Source organism: Ctenopharyngodon idella, chromosome 10, assembly GCF_019924925.1.
Source record: "Ctenopharyngodon idella isolate HZGC_01 chromosome 10, HZGC01, whole genome shotgun sequence".
Lineage (NCBI taxonomy): Eukaryota > Metazoa > Chordata > Actinopteri > Cypriniformes > Xenocyprididae > Ctenopharyngodon > Ctenopharyngodon idella.
The window spans coordinates 45677734-45701052 of NC_067229.1; the positions used below are offsets into that span (position 1 = coordinate 45677734).

The 23319-nt window shown below is 35.7% G+C and overlaps 1 protein-coding gene across 3 annotated transcripts; it reads left to right on the forward strand.

Moving 5' to 3' along the window:
- The first annotated feature begins 1156 nt into the window (after window positions 1–1156).
- Window positions 1157–21338, forward strand: scarb1 (scavenger receptor class B, member 1). Of its 3 annotated transcripts, XM_051908135.1 has the most exons (14): window positions 1158–1565; window positions 2787–2947; window positions 5455–5596; window positions 5684–5887; window positions 5984–6079; window positions 6538–6653; window positions 6749–6915; window positions 7536–7654; window positions 14364–14437; window positions 14594–14645; window positions 16905–17051; window positions 17329–17367; window positions 17889–17961; window positions 20573–21338. In XM_051908135.1, exons 1-14 carry the CDS (start codon window positions 1446–1448, stop codon window positions 20581–20583), a joined length of 1521 nt encoding a protein of 506 aa, XP_051764095.1. In that variant the 5' UTR covers window positions 1158–1445; the 3' UTR covers window positions 20584–21338. The 3 variants fall into 3 exon arrangements, with proteins under 3 accessions (XP_051764098.1, XP_051764095.1, XP_051764096.1); XM_051908138.1 differs by lacking the exon at window positions 17329–17367 and having other exon boundaries at window positions 1157–1565; XM_051908136.1 differs by lacking the exons at window positions 17329–17367; window positions 17889–17961.
- Window positions 21339–23319: the final 1981 nt, after the last annotated feature.

The following is a 23319-nucleotide window of genomic DNA, read 5'->3' on the forward strand; positions in this document are numbered from 1 at the left end:
TCCTCCTTCTTAGAGAAAATAAGTCCCCACCCTGAATTTAGTTTTTATATCAGACGCTTTTAAATGGATATTTGTTTTTCTCCTCAAAATCTGTTAAAAGTACCAAGCCATGGCATATACTGCATCGTAACTTTTCATTTCACAAAGATAAATATAGCTGCGTCACCGCAGGCTCTAGGTAAGAGATTCAAGTAATTATGTTACATACATATGCGTTATCAGTGGCAAATACTTATCCAATAAAGATACAATACTCTTATCATGTTCTTCAGCAGTTCTGTTTGAACGTTTATCATGCCACTTTCAGGCACTACATCATTTGCTCTGTCACATATGGGTTGTAATACACCATGTTTTCAATGGCATAAGACAGGTTTAACAGTCCAAATAATAATAATAACAATAATAAATTATTTTATTTTATCATATTATTTTGGACATCAAGTTGTACCAAACTTGTCATTCATTTAACAGAAAATATTACTCCACTGTAAATATATATATATATATATATATATATATATATATATATATATATATCAACATAGATAATTAATGTGGTTCAGTAACAAATATTTCGAGTTTCTATTGATTAAACCAATCTTCATTGTATTAATGCAACTTTTTAATTTCAATGAAATTTTAAGGCAACCAGGTAACTTACTTTTTTAAGTTAAACCAACAATATTCTTTTACTGTCCGCATATGCCCGGCAAATGATTAACATAAAAAGGATGATGTTGTAAATACATAGAGAATATATTACATAATAATTTGAATACAGTAGTTGGATTAGATGCACTGCGTTTGATATCAACAACACAAAATATGGGAGAACTTTTCTCTTTCCTTTTAGATAAGTAAGTCTGTTTATTGTGTTAGCAATTGTCTATTTATAACTCTGTTTATTGCGTTAGCATTGTTTTTCCCTGCTGTCTGCCAAACCATCAGAAAATCTATCTATCTAGCTAGCTATCTAGCTATATGCTAGCAATAGGCCACTATGTATACATATGCTCCTTGTAAACATAGCTCTCAAAAAATGCCAAACAAAGTGAATTAGTGCGTTAGATATTCCAGACAGTCTCTTATCCCTATGTTGGGAGACATATATATAACTACATTACCCAGAAGCCTCTGGCTCATAGGTGGCGCTTTGAGCACCGTAAACATGGTAATCACACAGCAAGAGCGCTATAAAACCTGCAGGATTAGAGAGCCGGACTTTAACATCACTCACAGCTGTAATGAACATAGCCATAAAGTCAGACGAGCATTAATAACTCAATGACCAGAGTTTTATGGCTTTATCTCGTATAAGTGATAGTTTGTTCAGCTGTTGAGGACTCACGCGTGCTTTGAGTTCTGTGCGCTTTCTAGAAGAATTAACTTTATTGTTCTCAAACCTTTGCATTAATTTGTATCGCGAACTGTGTGAAGTAAGGATGGCGGTGTCTAAATCTACATTAGCGATCGTTTTCTTAGTTCTGGGAGGTTTGGCAGTTTTGTTCGGGACTGTCGTGGTGTTTGTTGGACCTATTATAATAGACGATCAAATAGTAAAGGTAAGTTATACACCTGACGGGTGCACGAGACGCTCTAATCAAACACATTTGCTTTTTTAAATAACATTAAGTTACAAAATCCCGTGTTTTGACGGGTAAATAGCCTGATTATATAAATAATAGGCTACAGCATATGTACTTGAAATCTAAACAAAGATTATATGGTTGTAGTTTAGTTTGTCAAACGTGTGTAATAAACTACATTGTCAGACTCAAAATGAGTCTGACAATGTAGTTTGTTTGTTTCCTTCAGAAGATACGTTGTTTTGTTATGTGTAGTGTTTTGATTTTGTGGTAACACTTTACAATAAGGTTCATTTGTTAACATTACTTAATGTATTAAATAACATGAATTAACAATGAGCAATAGATTTGTTACAGTGTTTATTAATCTTTGTTAGTTCACAGTGCATTAACTAATGTTAACAAATACAACATTTGATTTTAAAAATGTATTGGTAAATGTTGAAATTAACATTAACTAAAATTAATAAATGCTGTAGTAGAAGTATTGTTGATTCTTAGTTCATGTTAACTAAAGTAGTTAACTAATGTTAACTAATAAACCTTACTGTAAAGTGTTACTGATTTTGTTTGGGAAATGCTGTTTGCAGGGGTGTATTCTTGTGTTTTTCCCTGCTGTCATTTAAAAAAAAAATAAAATAAAAAAAAAACTTTTATTCATCAAGGACACATTAAATTCAGATGTGACAGCAAAAACATTTATAATGTTACAAAAGATTTATATTTCAAATAAATTATGTTCTATTGAACTTTCTATTCATCAAAGAATCTGTCAAAATTTATCATAGCACAACTGTTTTCAACATTGATACTAATATTAAGAAATCAGCAGCAAATCAGCATATTAGAATGATTTCTGAAGGATCATGTGACACTGAAGACTGGAGTAATGATGATGAAAATTCAGCTTTGCATCACAGGAATAAATTACATTTTAAAACATATTTAAATAGAAAGCAGTTTAAATGAGCTCAAAGTTCAAGATTAAAATTTCTATTGCAACTGTTACTCATCTCCTTTTCCTTTTTAATCACATCACATTTAGATTTTTTGTGTGTGTATGTGCAACATATACAAATATTGTATGTTGTCCCTCAGTAGGCCATAAATCTGCATGTAATAATTATTAAAGTTAAACTATTTTCAATACAGCATATCTGATCACTAACCATATTCACATACTTTATATCTTCACAGAATGTAGAGATAAACCCGAAGAACGAACTCTCCTACACTATGTGGAAGGACATCCCGGTTCCCTTTTTTATGTCTGTATATTTCTTTCATATTGTCAATCCTGACGAAATCCTAAAAGGAGAAAAGCCCATGGTGATACAGAGGGGGCCATATGTGTACCGGTAAGAATCGTGTTCCCTAAAAAAGGCGAATCACTAGATCTGACTTGACTGGACATACAGTTGATGTTCAGACCTGCAAGTTAAAGCCCCATGTGACTGAAGTTCATGGTAGGTTAGTGCCCAGGGGTTATGTGTGCATTCTGTCAGTTGTCCAAGCAGGACTACCATAAAATCTGTTTTTTTTTTTTTTTTTTCGTTTGTTTTTTTCATCTCCTCAGGATATAAAGTGTTCTGTCCATCCTGGAGTGATTTGTAGAGCTTTAACTTTGCGCAGTATATCTTGAGTAGACTGGGTTTGACGGCACTGGTCAGTATGACTCTAAAAGCATATGACCTGCCCCAAAAAGATGTAATCTAACATAAGGTCCTCTGTCCTGATGGACTCATGTGACCTTTAACACAAAGAGGTTTGTTTGCAGTAGACATACTATAGGTCTTGATCTGGCTCTGTCTGTTGGCCTTAAGGGACAGTTCAACCAAAAATGATCATTTGCTTTTATTTTACTCACCCTCAGGCCATCCAAGATGTAGGTGTCTTCAGTAGAACAGTAAAGAAGATTTTTAGCTGAAACCATGATTCATATAATGCAAGTCAATGGCTACCCTCACATTGAGAGTCAAAAAATACATATACAGGCAAAACAAAATTAATACCTGCGGTTCCTGATGATACATAGATGTCTTCTGAAGCGGAACTGAACATTACTTACAACATTATTACCTGTAATCCACAGCCTCGGCAAACGGTCCCGATTAATTTGAACGATTTTTCTGCATTCACGTATCCTTTTTCTTTATTCTCTGATCTGAATCTGTCCAATTTTTATTATTGGAGTGGAACCGTGATCCTACCCTCGAGCCATGCATACTAGAGCATTGAAATGAGTAAAAACAGAAAGTGCTGGAAATGAATGAGAACAAGGAAGATCCATACTTGTTTTCAGTGCACTTCTTTATTTTTAGAGGTATGCTGCCCTAATGAAAGCCAAATTTTGAGCAAATAGATCTTTATTCATGCACAAAGGAAACAGTTTATAGTATGTCTAAACTAGAAATTGTAACGCGTGAGCATGCAGAAAATTCCCGTGCACCCATACATTTTTTTTTTTTTTTTTTTTGCAAAGGTGCTCTGTAGTATACATTTTATTTCATTTTATTTTATTTTATTTTAATACTCTACAACATATAAATTTTATTTAGTATAATATTATATTTTAAAAATATCAGTATTACCTTTTAACTGCTATATTTATAGTTATATTTCACGTATGTAGTATGCTTCTGTTGGCGTGCTGTTTGGAGAGAGTACATTTATTGCTAGAAAGTTGTTTTTGGCCAGATCATTTTGTTGTCTTATCATTGGTTGTTAAATGTGCATTCGTTTCCTCCATCATAGTTTTGTGGCTTCTTTTTTTAGATAAGACACATGACTTCTGCTCAACACACCATCTGATTTTCTTTCTTTTTTCTTTTTTTGGTGATTTTTGCCTTGATTATGATGGGATAGTATAGAGTGGACAGGAAGCGATGTGGGAGAGAGAGGGGGATGGGATCGGGAAAGGTCCGTGAGCTGGGACTCAAACTCTGGTTGCCCGAATAGCAACAGCACTCGCCGCTATATGTCGGTGTGCTGCCCACGAGGCTATCGGCGCCGATACCATCTGATTTTCTTTCGTTTTTTTTTCTTTTTTTGTTGTCAATTTTTGCCTTTTTTTTTTTTTTTTTTTTTTTTTTTAATGATAGGATCGTATAGAGTGGACAGGAAGCGATGTGGGAGAGAGAGGGGGATGGGATCAAAAACGGTCCACGAGCATAGACTCGAACTCTGGTCGCCCAAAGCGTAACAGTGCTGTATGTCGGTGCGCTGCCTACGAGGCTATCGGCGCCGATACCATCTGATTTTCTTTTTCTTTTTTTTCTTTTTTTTTGGGGGGGGGGGGGGGGGGTGATTTTTGCCTTTATTATGATAGGATAGTATAGAGTAGACAGGAAGTGAGGTGGGAGAGAGAGGGGGATGGGATTGGGAAAGGTCTGTGAGCTGGGACTCGAACTTGGGTCGCCCGAAGCACAACGGCGCTATATGTCGCCGCGCTGCCCACAAGGCTGTCGGTGCTGACTTTTAACTGCTATATTTATAGATATATTCATGTATGTAGTGTACTCTCCTAACAGCATGCCAACAGAAGAAGATATTTATTGCTAGAAAGTAGATCATTTTCTTGTATTATCATTGGTTGTTTCCTCCATCACAGTTATGTAGCTTCTTTTTTTTAGACACATGACACTTTTGTGGCATCTATACCTTTAAACAAATCATGCGCTGGTATTTCGCAATCTTAGAGGGGGGCCGTGAGTCTTTGTGTGACTTTCAAATGTGCCATTTATGCTGACTGAGAACCTTAAAGTTGTTCCTCTAAAAGATGAACTTTGCAGTGTTAGGATAATATTACTGCTAATCAGCTGGCTAGGTCACATTTTACTGAAGTTGTGGCACTTATCTTTTTCAGTGAAAACCGCTGGAAGGACAACATCACATTCCATGACAACAACACAGTTTCGTATAAGGAATTTCGGCAGTATTTCTTTGAGGAGAGTATGTCTGTGGGAGATGAATCCGATGTGGTCACCATCCCTAACATGCTAGTGCTGGTGAGAATTTATGACAAAGTATTTAGCCCACCATGTAAAGCATTTGAGAAGAACTTTAACACAACGGTCTTTCATTCACACTTTCAGGGCGCATCAGTAATGATGGAGAATATGCCGTTTCCTATACGCGTTTTGCTCAGCGCCACATTCAAGACCTTCAACGAGGGACCTTTCTTGACAAAACCAGTAGGAGAACTCATGTGGGGCTACGACAGCAAGTTGGTGGACTTCCTGAACAAATATCTCCCTGGCATGCTTCCATCCAGCGGCAAGTTTGGCTTATTTGCTGAGGTGGGTGTTTTCTGTGCATTCAGCTGTCTTGATACAGTAGCTGGTCTTTTAGCCTCAGCTGATTTTTTTTCTTGTTGTGTTTCGCTCCCTATGTAGTTTAACAACTCAAACACTGGGCAGTTCACCGTCTTCACTGGCCAAGATGACATCCGAAAAGTTCATAAGGTGGACTCTTGGAATGGCCTAAAAAGTGTAAGCAAAATGCATTTTGGGACCATAATAAAACAAAAGACACTAGCTCTGTTCCAAACGTAGCTGCCTATCTAGACTTATGCAAACATGAGGGGAGTCTCCTCATGAAAGACCCACAACTGACAGATAAACGACAGTTTCTACATTTCTCTCTGATATGGTAGGAAATAAAATGAAATTGAATGTGTAGATGATTGATTGACAGGACACTTTAAACAGTGACAGCATGTGGTTCATTTAAGAAGCAATTATGACGAAGTAATGTGTCCAAAAGTTTGCCTATTCTTCTGCTGCTCACTCAGAAGTATGTACTTTTTCTTCAAAAACTGTACATACTTTTAGGGCATAGTATAAGTAGGCGAAGCTGCATAGGTTTTTGAACAGATCATGTGGTGTGGTGTAAAGGAAGCGGTATTCTATATGCAAATCTGGAGCAAAGGATGTTTTTGTTGGTGCAGGTGGATTACTGGAGGTCTGACCAGTGTAACATGATCAATGGTACAGCGGGTCAAATGTGGCCTCCGTTCATGACCACAGAGTCGACGCTGCCCTTCTACAGCCCTGATGCGTGCAGGTAAACACCCACACTTATACCCTTCATTAGATAATACACTTTTAATGACTCTTTGGTTTCTAAGGGCACATTTTGTGGTAATTCTTCAACCTCAGGTCCATGGAGCTAGTGTACCAAAGGCCAGGAGTGTCTCAGGGGATTCCAGTTTTCCGCTTCGTGGCCCCAAAGACTCTTTTTGCCAACGGTACAGATTATCCTCCCAATGAGGGCTTCTGTCCCTGTCGGCAGTCCGGCCTTCTCAACGTCAGCACCTGCAGACACAGTGAGTTTTCCTTCTCTTTTCTTACCTCTTTCTTTCTTTCTTTCTTTCTTTCTTTTTTTATTTTTTTTACCTTATGTATTTTTCTTTCATTTTCCTACCCTTTCCTTTTCATTTTATTACCCTTTTCTTTTTTCTATTCTATTCTTTTCTTACCTCTTTCTTTTTACTTTGTTTTTTTCTCTTACCTTATCTTACCTTTTTCTTTTCTTTTTTTTTTACTACCCTTTACCCTTTTCTTTTTTCTATTCTATTCTATTCTATTCTATTCTATTCTATTCTATTCTTTCTTTTTTCTTTTCCTTTCTTAATGTTTAGGGGTTTTTTTACCTTATCTATTTTTCTTTTCTTTTTTTACTACCCTTTACCCTATTCTATTTTTTCTTCCTTTCATTTCTTTTCTTTTTGTTTTTTTTTTACCATATCTATTTTTCTTTTCTTTTTCCCTGTCCTTTTTGTTTCTCTTTTCTTGTTTTTACCTTATCTGTTTTTATTTTTTTGCATTTCTATTCTTCTTTTTCTTTTATTGTTCTAATTTAAAACTCTTTTCCCCTTTAACTGTATATCTTTTACCCTTTTTTTTTTTTTTTTTTTTTTCTTCTTTTCTTTTTCTCATATCTCAGATTCCCCTGTGTTCATCTCCCATCCACACTTTTTTGCGGCTGATCCCGTCCTTTTGGACACTGTTAACGGATTGAGCCCAAATGAAGATGAACATGGACTTTTTATCGACATCCACCCGGTAAGAAAACCAGGCACACAGAAGCATACAACACGTAGCATTATTATTGGGAACTATTTAATATAATTACATGGACATTTCTAGTAGTGATACAAGGACATTCCTAGTACTTTCTTGGAATAAAATTTGAAATATAAATAAACTGATGCAACGTATGTTTGTATAGTTATAAATCAATTATACTGTTTGTAAAATGACTTTCATAATTTTTACAAATTATTTGTCACTTTGAGAAAGCAAACAAAATGAACAACCAGTGGAATGTTTCTTCCTCGTCAGGTGACTGAGCATGTTTGAAACTTTATCTCTCAAGGTTATTGATTATCGGTTGTTGTTATGACTCAAAAAACCTAACCTCTTTATCTCTATAATTGGCCATAAATGGGTCCTTATGTCTTATCTAAATTTGTTGCATAAACACCGGATTTTATATGCCTTTTGGGGTCAATACTTCCTCTAACTGTGACATAAACACTTTTTCAACCCATTTTCAAGAGCGCATGGTGCCGTACAGGGCAGGACTTGGGGGGTTGGGGCCCCTGGGCTTGAGTTTATGTTTGGGCCCCTTCTACACTACAAATGACCTCAACTACAACAACATTATGGAGTAGTACAAAATACATAAAAATTAAAACATGCTTTTGAGGTTCCTATAGAACAATTAATATGCAACATGCCTAGCCTATAGGAAGTGCTCTCTCAGTTGAGAGGAGATCAAAGCCCTGAAATAATAATAATAATAATAATAATAATAATAATAATAATAATAATAATAATAACATGTGTCCTCTTATGTCAGATTCTTAAATTTACAATCACAAATTCAATCGGAATAAAAAAACACTGTATGGCTATTACCAATTTTGAAATCAGTATCAACAAAATTCATCTTTGGATTTACACACATACTGTTTAGTGCAGCTCAGACGTGACATGAATGGATTTACATTGCAATTTTAATTGCATAAATTATTTTTAGAGATTAGTGGTTTACATATAACATTTTAATGTAGAAATATTAAATAATTAAAAAAAAAAATTAAATAATAAGCTACTTTACTAATTTGCGATCCTGCAGGTGTTCAGATAAATGGCTAGAGTAGCTTGTGTGATAACTCCTATATCACATGCTTGTGTTATAAATATAAAATATTATATTTCTAGAATTTTGATGACATTTCTGCCCCACTATGGCAGTGAGACGGGAGAGAGCGCTCAACATTCAAAGAAATGAGGCATGAACATATGAGAATTTATTCATATCTTTTTAACCCTCTGGTCCTATTCGATCAAAAATGACAGAAATATATATATATATATATGAACTAGCGTGACTATAACACGGAGCAAGTTTTTGCAAATGTGTGGTGAAATAAAATCAATAATTCAGCCACAAAGCAGTAAAACGAAGAGCTTACACAAGAGTACAAAACAGACACACCCACTCACACACGCAGAGACACACACACACACACACACACACAATACACTATTTTACACACAAATAAAGTGGTGTGGCTGTAACAATATGGTAAAATTGAGTCAAAGTCTCAAATAAGAGGTTGAAATCAGATCAGACCCAGATTTATTAAGCTGTGATAAAACATACCTGTTCCTTTTTGTTACATTTTTATTGAATTTTGATGTTACGTGTAACAAATTGTCTGTGTTCAGGTTTGACAGTAGTAAAATTAATGCAAAAACGACACTTCAAATCAACATTTCAAAAAAAAAAAAAAATCTAAACCATGAGAAAAAGTAGTCTTTGAGAATTTCTAATTATAAATCCAAACCCACAACATAATAAAAATATTGTCTAAAATCTAAAAACCACTAGAGAAATTATAAGTTTTTTAATAAGTCATTTCTTTTTTTACTCCTACTAGATGGCCCTAATCTACCTTTAAAAAAACTGATTTTAAATGCCCTGTCTCTATTTTAACATGGAATACTGCTTTAATTGAAAAATAAATGTAAAAAAATATTTGGGAAAAAAAAAAAAAGTATTATTTTCAATGGGGGGAAAAATAGGCAATTTTTATTTTATTTTATTAATTTTTTTTTATAAATATTGCATAGAATCATAAAATACCCTCAATTTTAAATAATAATCCAAAAATATTATTGAACAAAAATATATTACATTGGTTTTCCTGGGGAAAAAAAAAAAAAAGTTACATTTCAAGCACTTTTGACCGCAAAGGTCCAAGTGTGACCCCTAAATGAAGAGGACCAGAGGGTTACATGTGCGCTCTTTTGGGCTAAAAGCCTTAATGTAGCTGTTTATAGTAGTAATGTGATCACAAATAAATGTGAAATAATGATAAATACCGATTTACGCAGTTTGATTATGGCCTCGAAGCTCGCAGTCGGAGGCTGTTAGACCCAGCTGTCCCTTTTATAGCATTGGCTTGATTTGCGGCTATTCATTTCTTACTTATAACTGAACAAATCAAACGAACGTAAACGGGTAAAGGTGGGACCATGGGTCGTGTTAGTTTCGGTGTTTCAGCTTTGTCACTGGTTTGATAATGAGATTACGTTGCTCATTACTGCCATTAAACCATTACAAAATCTGATAAGCTAATTGGAAATTACGGTTATCGTGACCTTTATGGTGTCTGAATAGCTCTCAGCAACTTAATGACCCATTATAAACAAGATTAAGATTTTAAAGGTATGATCTTTTTACATGGTCAATGACTGACTAAAGATTTTCTGATTACATGCATCTTTTAGGTTCAAATATTCACGTTCAATTCACAATTGACCTGTGCTGTGGTTTATTGGGGATAAGCATAGCTGGAAATCTGGCATTTGTCACTTTGTTGGTTAGTTAATTTGGTTTTGCACTAAAGTAGTGAGCATTGATCACATCCTTAATGTTAGATATGAAACTCCTGATGTCTGCTTCCATGGGCCTTTTGCAACTGGCAGTTTGATAAGACAAACTCCTCTTTATGACTTCTGATTAGTTGGAGATACAGACACAGCTTTGCATTGCTATATTTAACAGAATTGCACAAACCCTGACACACTTCTTGACTGGCTGTTTGTCCGGTTGTAAAATTTGATGGTTATCTCATCGTTCTTCCTTCATCTGTTTTCAAGATATTTTTCTGAAACTGCTGCGGGGTTGAAATTCTGGCACGAATTCACAGCATGATGCCTGATTAGCTCCACATATATTGAATCCATTACTAAGTTGTCACAAAAATGGCTCTTTGGTTTCAGTGTTTTCTGTATGAGCAAATGCATTTCTGCTCATAACTAGGCCAACACTGAATCTACGCCCAAAAAAATGATGCCTTAATGCTTTCAGTAGAGTACAGTTTAGCTCTGTTTAATTCGTTTTACTGTATCTAAATAAATTCAGTAGATTTTTTCTAGTCGAGGTGATATTTGACACTTTGGATGGAAATATTTGATGCATGACCTGTTCATGTTATACAGGTGCTGGTCATATAATTAGAATATCATCAAAAAGTTGATTTATTTCACTAATTCCATTCAAAAAGTGAAACTTGTATATTATATTCATTCATTACACACAGACTGATATATTTCAAATGTTTATTTCTTTTAATTTTGATGATTATAACTGACAACTAAGGAAAATCCCAAATTCAGTATCTCAGAAAATTAGAATATTACTTAAGACCAATGCAAAGAAAGGATTTTTAGAAATCTTGGCCAACTGAAAAGTATGAACATGAAAAGTATGAGCATGTACAGCACTCAATACTTAGTTGGGGCTCCTTTTGCCTGAATTACTGCAGCAATGCGGCGTGGCATGGAGTCGATCAGTCTGTGGCACTGCTCAGGTGTTATAAGAGCCCAGGTTGCTCTGATAGTGGCCTTCAGCTCTTCTGCATTGTTGGGTCTGGCATATCGCATCTTCCTCTTCACAATACCTCATAGATTTTCTATGGGGTTAAGGTCAGGCGAGTTTGCTGGCCAATTAAGAACAGGGATACCATGGTCCTTAAACCAGGTACTGGTAGCTTTGGCACTGTGTGCAGGTGCCAAGTCATGTTGGAAAATGAAATCTGCATCTCCATTATGTTGGTCAGCAGCAGGAAGCATGAAGTGCTCTAAAACTTCCTGGTATATGGCTGCGTTGACCTTGGACCTCAGAAAACACAGTGGACCAACACCAGCAGATGACATGGCACCCCAAACCATCACTGACTGTGGAAACTTTACACTGGACCTCAAGCAACGTGGATTGTGTGCCTCTCCTCTCTTCCTCCAGACTCTGGGACCCTGATTTCCAAAGGAAATGCAAAATTTACTTTCATCAGAGAACATAACTTTGGACCACTCAGCAGCAGTCCAGTCCTTTTTGTCTTTAGCCCAGGCGAGACACTTCTGACGCTGTCTGTTGTTCAAGAGTGGCTTGACACAAGGAATGCGACAGCTGAAACCCATGTCTTGCATACGTCTGTGCGTAGTGGTTCTTGAAGCACTGACTCCAGCTGCAGTCCACTCTTTGTGAATCTCCCCCACATTTTTGAATGAGTTTTGTTTCACAATCCTCTCCAGGGTGCGGTTATCCCTATTGCTTGTACACTTTTTTTCTACCACATCATTTCCTTCCCTTCGCCTCTCTATTAATGTGCTTTGACACAGAGCTCTGTGAACAGCCAGCCTCTTTTGCAATCACTTTTTGTGTCTTGCCCTCCTTGTGCAAGGTGTCAATGGTCGTCTTTTGGACAACTGTCAAGTCAGCGGTCTTCCCCATGATTGTGTAGCCTACAGAACTAGACTGAGAGACCATTTAAAGGCCTTTGCAGGTGTTTTGAGTTAATTAGCTGATTAGAGTGTGGCCCCAGGTGTCTTCAATATTGAACCTTTTCACAATATTCTAATTTTCTGAGATACTGAATTCGGGATTTTCCTTAGTTGTCAGTTATAATCATCAGAATTAAAAGAAATAAACATTTGAAATATATCAGTCTGTGTGTAATGAATGAATATAATATACAAGTTTCACTTTTTGAATGGAATTAGTGAAATAAATCAACTTTTTGATGATATTCTAATTATATGACCAGCACCTGTACGTGGGCTTTTTTTTTTTTTTTTGGTTAAAATTTGTATAATTGTATAATTTGTTCTGTACTTGGCCTGTACTGTGCTTGTTTTAATCACCTCATTAGTTCTAGTTCATTTTTAAATGGTCCTGCAGTGTGACAAATTATTTAAGTGCAAGTTTTCCCACGCTTTCTCGATTGATATGGTCATAAAAACTGCATGCTTAAGTACCACCGCAGGACATGCCAACTTTATAAAAGTATTTCATGGTCCCTCTGAGGATGTAGAAGCCTTGTTGGTAATTGAACCTTCTGATCTAACCATAAATCCTAGTAATTTTCACTCCAAAAGATTAAATCTTAGAACATTTACTTTTTTGATATTTTCAGATAAAGTACACTTTCAAAATTTTGGGGTCAGTTTTTTTTTTTTTTTTTTTTTTTTTTTTTTTTAGTATTAAAGAAATTAATACTTTTATTGAGCAAGGATGCATTAAATTAATTCAAGACATTACAAGAGATTTCAGTTTTTAATTTTAAATGATGTTCCTTTGAACTTTTCTAATTATAAAAAAATAAAAAATTAAAATTAAAAAATTAAAAATGTATGACTGTTTCCGAAAAATATGAAGCAGCACAACTGTTTTCAACATTGATAATAATCATAAATGTTTCTTGAGCAGCAAATCAGCATATTAGAATGATTTCTGAATGATCATGTGACACTGAAGACTGGAGTAATGATGCTGAAAATTCAGCTTTGCATCACAGGAATAAATTACATTTTAAAATACATTCAAATAGAAAACAGTTATTTTAAATTGTAATAATATTTCACAATATTGCTGTTTTACTATATATTTGATCAAATAAATGCAGCCTTGGTGAGCAGAAGAGACTTTTCAAACCATTATAAGAATCTTATTGACCCCAAACTGTTGATGTTTTATGTAGACCAGGGTTAGTTCAGCCAAAAATTTTGTCATTAATTACTCACCCTCATGTCGTTCCACACCTGTAAGACCTTAATTCATCTTCAGAACACAAATTAAGATACTTTTGATAAAATCTGATGGCTCAGTGAGGCCTCCATTGACAGCAAGATAATTAACACTTTCAGATGCCCAGAAAGCTACTAAAGACGTATTTAAAACAGTTCATGTGACTACAGTGGTTCATCCTTAATGTTATGAAGCGAAAAAAAAAAAAAATTGTGCGTCAAAAACAACAAAATACCGACTTCATTCAACAATATCTAGTGATGGGCGATTTCAAAACACTGCTTCATGAAGCTTCGAAGCTTTACGAATCGTTTGTTTCGAATCAGTGGTTCAGAGCGTGTATCAAACTGCCAAAGTCACGTGATTTCAGTAAACGAGGCTTCATTACATAATAAGTGTTTCGAAATTTCGATAGTTCCCCACTGGGGAGTATGACTTTGGCAGTTTGATACGTGCTCCGAACCACTGATTCGAAACAAAAAATTCGTAAAGCTTTAGATTCACCTTGATCTAAATGGAATTAAATTTATAGAGGGAAAGAACAGAGTTTTCTATATAGAATGTTAGTTAAACTTCTACTTCAAGGCTGAAATTCTGTTCCAGCGTGAAATAAATTTCAAGAATGAATCTCTTCACATGCAACAGGTTTTCATTGAAGGCTTTGTATTACAGGAGACTGGAGTGCCGATGAACGTTTCCATACGGTTGCAGCTCAATCTGCTCATGAAGAGAGTTTCAGGCATCACGTAAGTACAGCACAAATACAGTAGGTCAACAGTCATGGTGGTTTGTGTCTGCTCTGAGGTCTAGTTGTTGTGAAACATGTTTGTTTTTGACAGCAGCACTGTTCTGTACTATCTCTCATGGACTCATTTCTGTGTGCTGTGGTTTGCTTGTTTCAGAGAAACAGGAAAGATAACAGAGGTGGTGATGCCCATGATCTGGTTTGAAGAGGTAAGAGTGAGTTACAAAAAGAAAACAATTGCACAAAATCACTTCTAATGCCCTCTTTTGAAAGTCCCCAGCAAGTGTTAAATAGCTTAAATGTGCAAAAATACAGGCGTTGTTTTTTTTAAAAATTGGTACAAATTTAGTTTCACATCTCAAATTCACTTGAATTTGGGGTTTAAAAGACACTTAGGCCCGGTTTCACAGACAGGGCTTAGACTAAGCTAAGATTAGGCCTTAGTTTAATTAGGATGTTTAAGTAGCTTTTATAAATGTACACTAGAAAAAAAACATTACTGGTGTGCATCTTGAGACAAAACAATGGCACTGACATATTTTAAGATAAGTTGCTTTCAGTTAAAACAGCTCAAACAAGCATTTTAGTCTAGGACTAGCTTAAGCCTTGTCTGTGAAACCGGGGGTTAAAGTGTTAATTCACCCAAAAATGAAAATTATGTCATTTAATTACTCACCCGTTTCAAACCCGTAAGACCTTTGTTTATCTTTGTAACACAAATAAAGATATTTTTATTAAAATCTGAGTGATTTCTGTACCCGTTGACAGCTACGCTACTACCACTTTGATGCTTCAAAAAGTTCATAAAGTGATTGTAAAACTAATCCATTTGAATTGAGTGGGTTAGTCCAAATTTTCTGAAGAGATTCGATCGCTTTATATGACGAACAGATTTAATTCACATATATAAACCCAGGGTTTAGGAATGTACAGTGTGAAACATCAGCTTTATAATACCCAGCATTATTTGTTAACCCTATAAAGTATGAGCAGCGTGAAATGTGAAGCAAGATAACCCAGGATTCTGCTTACCCAGGGTCAACTATTTTTAGTGTGGAAAGCCCTTGTTATTAAACTAAATTGAACTACATTGAGCTAATTACACTGTCTGTTTAGAGCTGTTTTACAGCTGAAATTGTATAAACTTTGCAACATTAATTCTGTTATTTTCTTGTTTATTACTGTGAAGCTGCTTTGAAACAGTCTGTAGCTGTGTCCCAATTCAGAGGCTGCATACTTCAAAGTCCGCAAAGGTCGAATCACGCGTTGTCAAATGGGACGGTCTAGCCTACATAGGATTACTCTTGTTGCCTAGCAACTATGACAGCTGCCGTTGACGAGCCGCAGTAACGTTTGTACTGGACTTTTTTGAAAGCTATATTAAACTGTCTGAAAGCAAACCAGGGTTCACAACCTGTCTAAATATGTTCACCATGGTCCATTTGTGTACATAAAGAGTATAAACTCTATAAAATCACATCCTAATAAGATATGTCAACATTTGAAACGCTTTAAAGTTTTATTTTTTTTTATTTTTTTATTTATTTATTTATTTTTATTATTATTATTATTATTTTTATTTTTACATATGTATTATTAGATATTCAAGTAAGTTGAGACTCAATACTTGCAGTTAAAAGTGTAATCTGGCAAACTTGGGATAATAAATAACGACTTTATTCAACAATATCTAGTGATGGGCGATTTCAAAACACTGCTTCATGAAGCTTCGAAGCTTTACGAATCTTTTGTTTCGATTCAGTGGTTCAGAGCGCGTATCAAACTGCCAAAGTTTGCCAAGCTGCCAAACCACTGATTCGAAACAAAAGATTCGTAAAGCTTCGAAGCTTCACGAAACAGTGTTTTAAAATCGCCCATCACTAGATATTGTTGAATGAAGTCGTTATTTTGGGGTTTTTTTGGCGCTCACATATTCGTTTGTACTGGACTTTCTTGAAAGTCATATTAAACTGTCTGAAAGCAAACCAGGGTTCACAACCTGTCTAAATATGTTCACCATTGTCCATTTGTGTACATAAAGAGTATAAACTCTATAAAATCACATCCAAATAAGATATGTCAACATTTGAACCACTTTAAAGTTTTTTTTTTTTTTTATTTATTTTTTTTATTATTATTATTATTATTTTTACATATGTATTATTAGATATTCAATAAGTTGAGACTCAATACTAGCAGTTAAAAGTGTAATCTGGCAAACTTGGGATAGGCCACGCTTTGAAGGATCCACTCGCTCTATCCTTCGTGGCCCAGGAAATGAAGGACACATTTGTAGGCCGCTTTCACTGTAACACATTTGGACTTCGAATGCAGCCTTTAGAAAATGCAAGCTATGTCCCATTTCAGAGACTGCATCCTTCAAAGCACTATGTAACTTGACTTTACCTAAAATCAATTCGAAAGAGAAAATGATTGAAATTGATCTCTGTTGTCTTCATCTCTCTCAGAGTGGCTACATTGACGGTCCCGTTCTCAACACGTTCCGCACTAATCTGGTGGTGCTGCCCATGGTCATGGAGTACATGCAGTACATCTTCATCGGTCTCGGACTCGCAACCATTCTGGGAGCCGTGATATTATACCTCAGCGACAAGGTATGTAGCCTACTGCACTTTTTATGCATGCTTTTAATGCAGTGTTTTACTAATATTATTTTGGCAAAGCGTGTATGTTTGTGTGAGTGCATGTACGAGAGAGATATAGAGAGGAAGTGGGTTTACATGATGTTGAACAAATGTGGTTTTGGTGTTTATTCGTGTCTGAGGAGGTAAAGTTTAGCATAAGGTTTAGCACCCTTTATCACCCCACTTTAACACTCTGCATGGGCTTAGATGGATTAAAGTGCAACATTTTGCATGGTTTGTTTTACAGAAAGCCAGGAAAAAGACAACACATTCTCTCACAGAAGGGGTCAGCACTAATTTGTATATATACATATTCAAAAACAAAAGATTACAAAAATCAAAAATGTGTTTATATGCATGTAATTGTTCCAGATCTCTAGACATTGCTAAACCATTGTTTGATTGTTTACAGTGTCATTTAAATAAGGAAAGACTGATCAACCTTAATGTAATGTTGCTGCTTTGAAAAAATGAGAAGCCAGAGTGAGATGATCCCCGACAGATGTGAATCTTATTGCACAAGTTTTATTATAAAATATATGTGAAAATCAAGTTTTAAAGCATGTGATTTAACAACTGCACGATCATGTTCATCTTGCATGCTCCCATCCCGTTTCAATCACTGACACACTTCATGCATGCGTTGCCGCGCACGAGCACCACAGGCCGTTCAAATTCCCTTCAGTTCTTGTCCGCTGTGATGATCTCAACCCTGTCACTGTGTCCAATAATCAACCTGAAGACCACTGGCTCCAAATCAATGTCGCTGCCCGCCTGATGTTCAATGAGGTCTGGTTATTCTTTTAGGAAAGCGTAAAAGATACAAAACACGACCCGACCAATGAGACGCAGGCTGAAAAATGTAACATGAACGACACAGGTGGGTTTTTGGCTCAGACTTGCCTCTTCTCAAACTCTTCTTCTGCAGGTGGGATGTTTTTAGAGTCACATGAACGCACCTCACTTCATAGTCCTTTATAGTCACTGTAAATCACTTTATCTCCTTCACTGATCTGTCCATCATAACTCATCACCAGAACTTTGTGGGCAATGTTCCTTCTAAGTGTGCTGCACATGTCCTGAAAAGTGAAGCCAAAACATTTCGATCGCCCCCTGGTGGCTGGCTGCAGTATCGATCATAAACCCCGCCCTCTCCATGTAATTGAATGGGGCGGGAGCCAAACTAAAAAAAACTAATTACACTTTAGGTGTCATTTTAGGTGGTACTTATTACAATGACGTGTATGTTCAAGTGTTCGTTTTTTCCAGTAAGTTTGGTTTTAGTTAGTTATTTGATGCTATAAAAACGGGGTGTAACATCATGATTGACAGCTGTGCTTGCGATTGAGACTCGGGCTCCAAATGACGCAATCTGCAACGGCCGTTTCTGGGATATTTTGGCTTCATTTTTCTACAGTGGAAGGAAGTTGAGACACATTGTCCATCTTATTTTACAGTCTAGGAGCAAAACCTTTCTCTATTGAGTGGACAATTAAACTACTTGAGCAAAAACATCTCTTATAACAGAGCTGTGCAGCAAACACGCAAAAGGTTTTTTACGTCATGCAGTTGCAACTTGTAACTTTAAGGTGATGTAACTTAATGATGTTAAACACAGTTCTGTCAAGAAACTCTAGATGGCGCAGGCTGATAGGTCCTTTATCAGTCTGCTTGCAATCACGTCATTCTCTATAGGGCACAGCTGATTGGTTCCTGCTGTATCAGTAGCCAATGAGCTCAACCTTCAAATACTTGGTCAGCATTTGCTGTAGCAGTTGCAGCGCACTTTCAGAAACCCTCCACCAATTAAGATATTTTTGATGAAATCTGAGAGCTTTCTGATCCCCCATAGACAGCAACGCAATTACCACTTTCAAGGCCCAGAAAGGTAGTAAAGACATCATCAAAATAGTCCATGTGACTACAGTGGGTTCCACCTTAATTTTATGAAGCGACAAGAATACCTTTTGTGCGCAAAAAAATGACTTTATTCAACAGTTTTTTTTCTCCAGTCTCTGACACTGTTCAGTCGTTATTTTTGTTTTTTTGTTTTTGCGCTCAAAGTATTCTTCATAACATTAAGGTTGAACCACTGTAGTCACATGGATTATTTTATCGATGTCTTTACTACCTTTCTGGGCCTTGAAAGTGGTAATTGTGTTACTGTCTATAGGGGATCATAAATTTTAATTTGTGTTCTGAAGATGAACGAAGGTCTTTCAGGTTTGGAGCGAAATGAGGGTGAGTAATTAATGACAGAATTTTTATTTTTAGGTGAACTAACCCTTTAACATTGTCATATCCATTACTATGCCAAACACTCCAAGAGTTGTCATGACAGAAATCTTATTTCTGAAAACAAGCAGTTCATTCAGAAGTTACTAAAAATTAAGAACATTATTTAGTGTTTATATATATAATTAGTACAAAAAAAATGTACGTATTTATTTATTTTGTGTACAGACAAACAACTTTTGATTATTATTTGATTTTTGTGTAGACCTTATGTAGCCCCGCCCCTTTTCAGCGCTGCGCTCATTGTCTTTTGATTTCCAGTTTGTATTTCCACAGCGATCTTACATATAATGAATGAACTGCTCGTTTTAAAATCTTCTGGGTCTACTTTAAGACATCTGCTTTAAACATTACAGTGCTCACGATAACTTTAATTAACTCTACAACAAGTAAATCCACTTCACCAGCTAATTATTCTTCAACAGCGATGCCATAGAAAAAAACAGAGCTACCGCAAAAACGGAAGTTCAAAGACAATATTATAAAGATGGCGGCGCGCTTGTTTCTCTGGTGCATAAGGTCTATACCAAGGGTTTTCTAATGGCAAGGATCCCTAAATATGGCAATCCCCTTGTGAGATGAATTATTAGACTTATGATATGAAAACAAATTGAAGCATTTAAACTGAGATCTATTACATAAAGAAACGTTTTTGTGAACTGTCCCTGAAACAAACACACACACACACACACAAAATCAATTTTAACTGAGGCATTTAACTGTGGTGAGTGTGTAATTGTAAATGTGTTGGAGTTCTGTTACCATGCTGCACTAATCATCCGTTTTTTTCCGACACTTGTAAGTGTAAACTTAGTAGGGAAAAAATACATTAGAGGGAACAGTGTTTGTGTGTTTGTCTGTATAATAAAAGCAAAACTCTAATAGAGTGGCTCCAGATAACCAAACATGGTAAAGTCCTTGGCACTTCCTGAATGGTTAGCCATTAAAAAAAATAAATAAATAAAATAAAATAAAAAAAATATATATATATATAATATATATGCAAATCAGACTTAACTAATCAAATTGTGTTTTATTGTGTATTTTTCTTTTATTGTTTTTATTTAAAAAAGATGCAACTTAAAGGTGAAGTTTTTATATCTTGTTGTAAGTGATTTAGTGGAAACATGTTGATTTTGGTGAGGATTTGCTTGTTGTTTTGCTTTTGTACTAACATGTCTTTTTTTCACCGGCAGGTAAAAAGTAAGAAGTGTGGCCAGCCCTGCACAGATGTGGATCCATCCAGCTCCGCCAGTGAAAAGACCCCATTACTACAGGCCTCAACGAGCTAGAGCCAATATCCACACTGCAGCTTACTTTCATTAGAAACTCACAATCCCACAATCCACTGGCCAGCAAATAAAAGTTCTTTTATTAAGCGTTGTGGTTGAATGGACTGGATCAAGAACAGACCATCAAGAACAGACCATCAGCAACAGGATTATGAACACTTTTGAGTGGGGATGTTTCTTCCTGTGGTTTTTTTGCACTGCAGTTGGGTCTAAAGTGCTCTGTGGGGTTAATACTACATTTTCTCGTTCTTTTTATTTGTATGAAAAAGTGAGCAGCGTCTGCAATGTGGTACAGGTAGATATTTTTTTGACATATTTAAAATTAAATAATTGATAAAATAGTAGACAATGAATTTTCAAATGGTGTGTTTACTAATGGTCAAAACACTCCAAACCTTACTTCCTCAGAGGGAAAAATAAAGAGATTTAACCTTTATCCTGTAAATAAGGAACTGTTATGAACACTTTGTAACAATCACGTGCTGACTGAAATATCCTCTGAAAGCAGAAAAAAATGCTGAGCCAACACATTTCTCAGTATGCTGAATACACTTGTTGCTTGTATTCTGTCCGTAAAGGCACTTGTATTTAATGATGTAAAAAATTCTTTAATATGTCATTGTTTGCATTCTCTTGATGTTCAGTATAAAATGAAATGGGATTATTTGAAGTTTTGTGAGACTTCACTTTCATGGTGGGTTTTAATTCTGCATGAATTGCAGACAAATGTTCTAACAAATGTATGAAAACTTTTAAAGAGGTCTATATAACTGTACCTGCAAACGGCACATGGTCATGAGTGCATGATATATGTGCTTCCCCCATCAACTGTTTGGTTACCCATATTCTTCAAAATATCTTCTTTTGTGTTCAGCAGAGGAAAGAAATTCATACAGGTTTGTTTGGAACAGCTTGAGGGTGAGGCACTGATACAGGACAAGGCACATTTGTTTTATTAAAATCAACCTAAAAGCAGCACATATAAATTGTACTTTAAAATAACTGTCATTATTAGCATACAGTATCGAGAATGAGTCGTTTTATTTTTGCCGCCATTTTGAAACCGCAGTTCTTTTTACCACCGCAAGATGGCAGGAGCGAGCAACAGTACAGAGTGAGGCGATGCCAGGTTTGTGTTGAATGGAGTCGTACTTTGGGCTTGTAGCAAGTCATTTATTTTATTGATCGTTTTAATTAAACAGTTTTCATTTATTTAATGTTTGATATTATTACATATGCAGAGCAGAGCGCCTTTGAAGAAATACACACATCTTGGCAAATGTGTCGCCGCTGTTATATTGACAAAAACGAAGAGTTCCTGATGTGAGTTTTTACAGAGTAAAATAACATTTTACACAATGACATCCATAAAAACGGAAAATGTTATACTTTGTAATTTCAGAATTATCCTTATATTTTCCCTTCAAAATATTTAATACGCTTTTCTAACCTAGTTACATCTCAGGCAAATGTTATGAAAATTTAACCCTATAAAGCCTACTGAATCACATTTGATACATGGATTTCTAAGGCCTTTAAATTATCAACATTATCAAGACTTAACGTTAGCTGAAAACCTGTTGTAAACAATCTTCTGCCCTCTGGTTGATACTTCATACTTCTTTAGTAAGTAATATGTATTTAAGTAAACGTTTTAAGTAGTCTGCTATACTGTTATAAAGATTTCTCTAATTTACATTACAAGCTATCAGAATTTCATCTTACTTTTTTGGCCATACAAATAGCATCATCTGCACTGAACTGCATATTTTTGCTCAGTTTGGGCTTCTGAATAAAATTGATGTTTTTTTCCCTCTATATTCTTACTAAATCATACTATATGGGCCATGAGAGGCTGATGTATCATATGTCTTTGTGTGCGGTTAGTCCATATCTGATGGTTTTGAAGCTAAGTTAACAAAATAAACATATCTATTTTAAATTTTAAATCTATTTAGTGGGTGTGTTCTTTTTTCTGTCCTATAAAATGCTTCCTCCCTCTAATTCCACCTGCCATCTAGCAATAACAAGTAGTAAATTGAAAGCTTTATCCTTTTGTACTACCACAACACAAACAGAAATAATGTATTATTTTCATGGATGACGTTTAAAGCCAGTTGAAATTTGGTTTAGAATCAGTTCCCATAAGATTAGCAAAAATCAATAAGTGTCAACCTGATGCGTCAATGTTAAATGTGTGCTTTGATATGTGTAAAGGTCCTTGGGGTCTCCCAGATCCCAAACAGAACGGTTACCACTTTATCAATGCAGGTCATCAGAACTTCTTCAACATTTGAAACGAAACGTGCTGTCTGTTTGACGGCTGTTCAATCGATGAAGCTGGCAAATGTGTAGATGTGACCTTTTCCGCAGAGCTGCCGCGCTTCAATCACATGTCCTGAGGGGACGCGTGTCTCGGTGTTTCCTTGACCCTCGCTGCTGATTACGGTAACCTATGGTGTCATGGCCACAAAGCTGTCTTGCATGTGAAATATAGCACGTTATACGGAATCATATCACAAAAATATGATCCAACAAACCCCACCAATCTATTGCGGTGGTCTGCTACTTGGTATGTGGTGTAGAGATTTATCTTGCTTGGATTTAAAGGATTAGTTCACTTCAGAATTAAAATTTCCAGATAATTTACT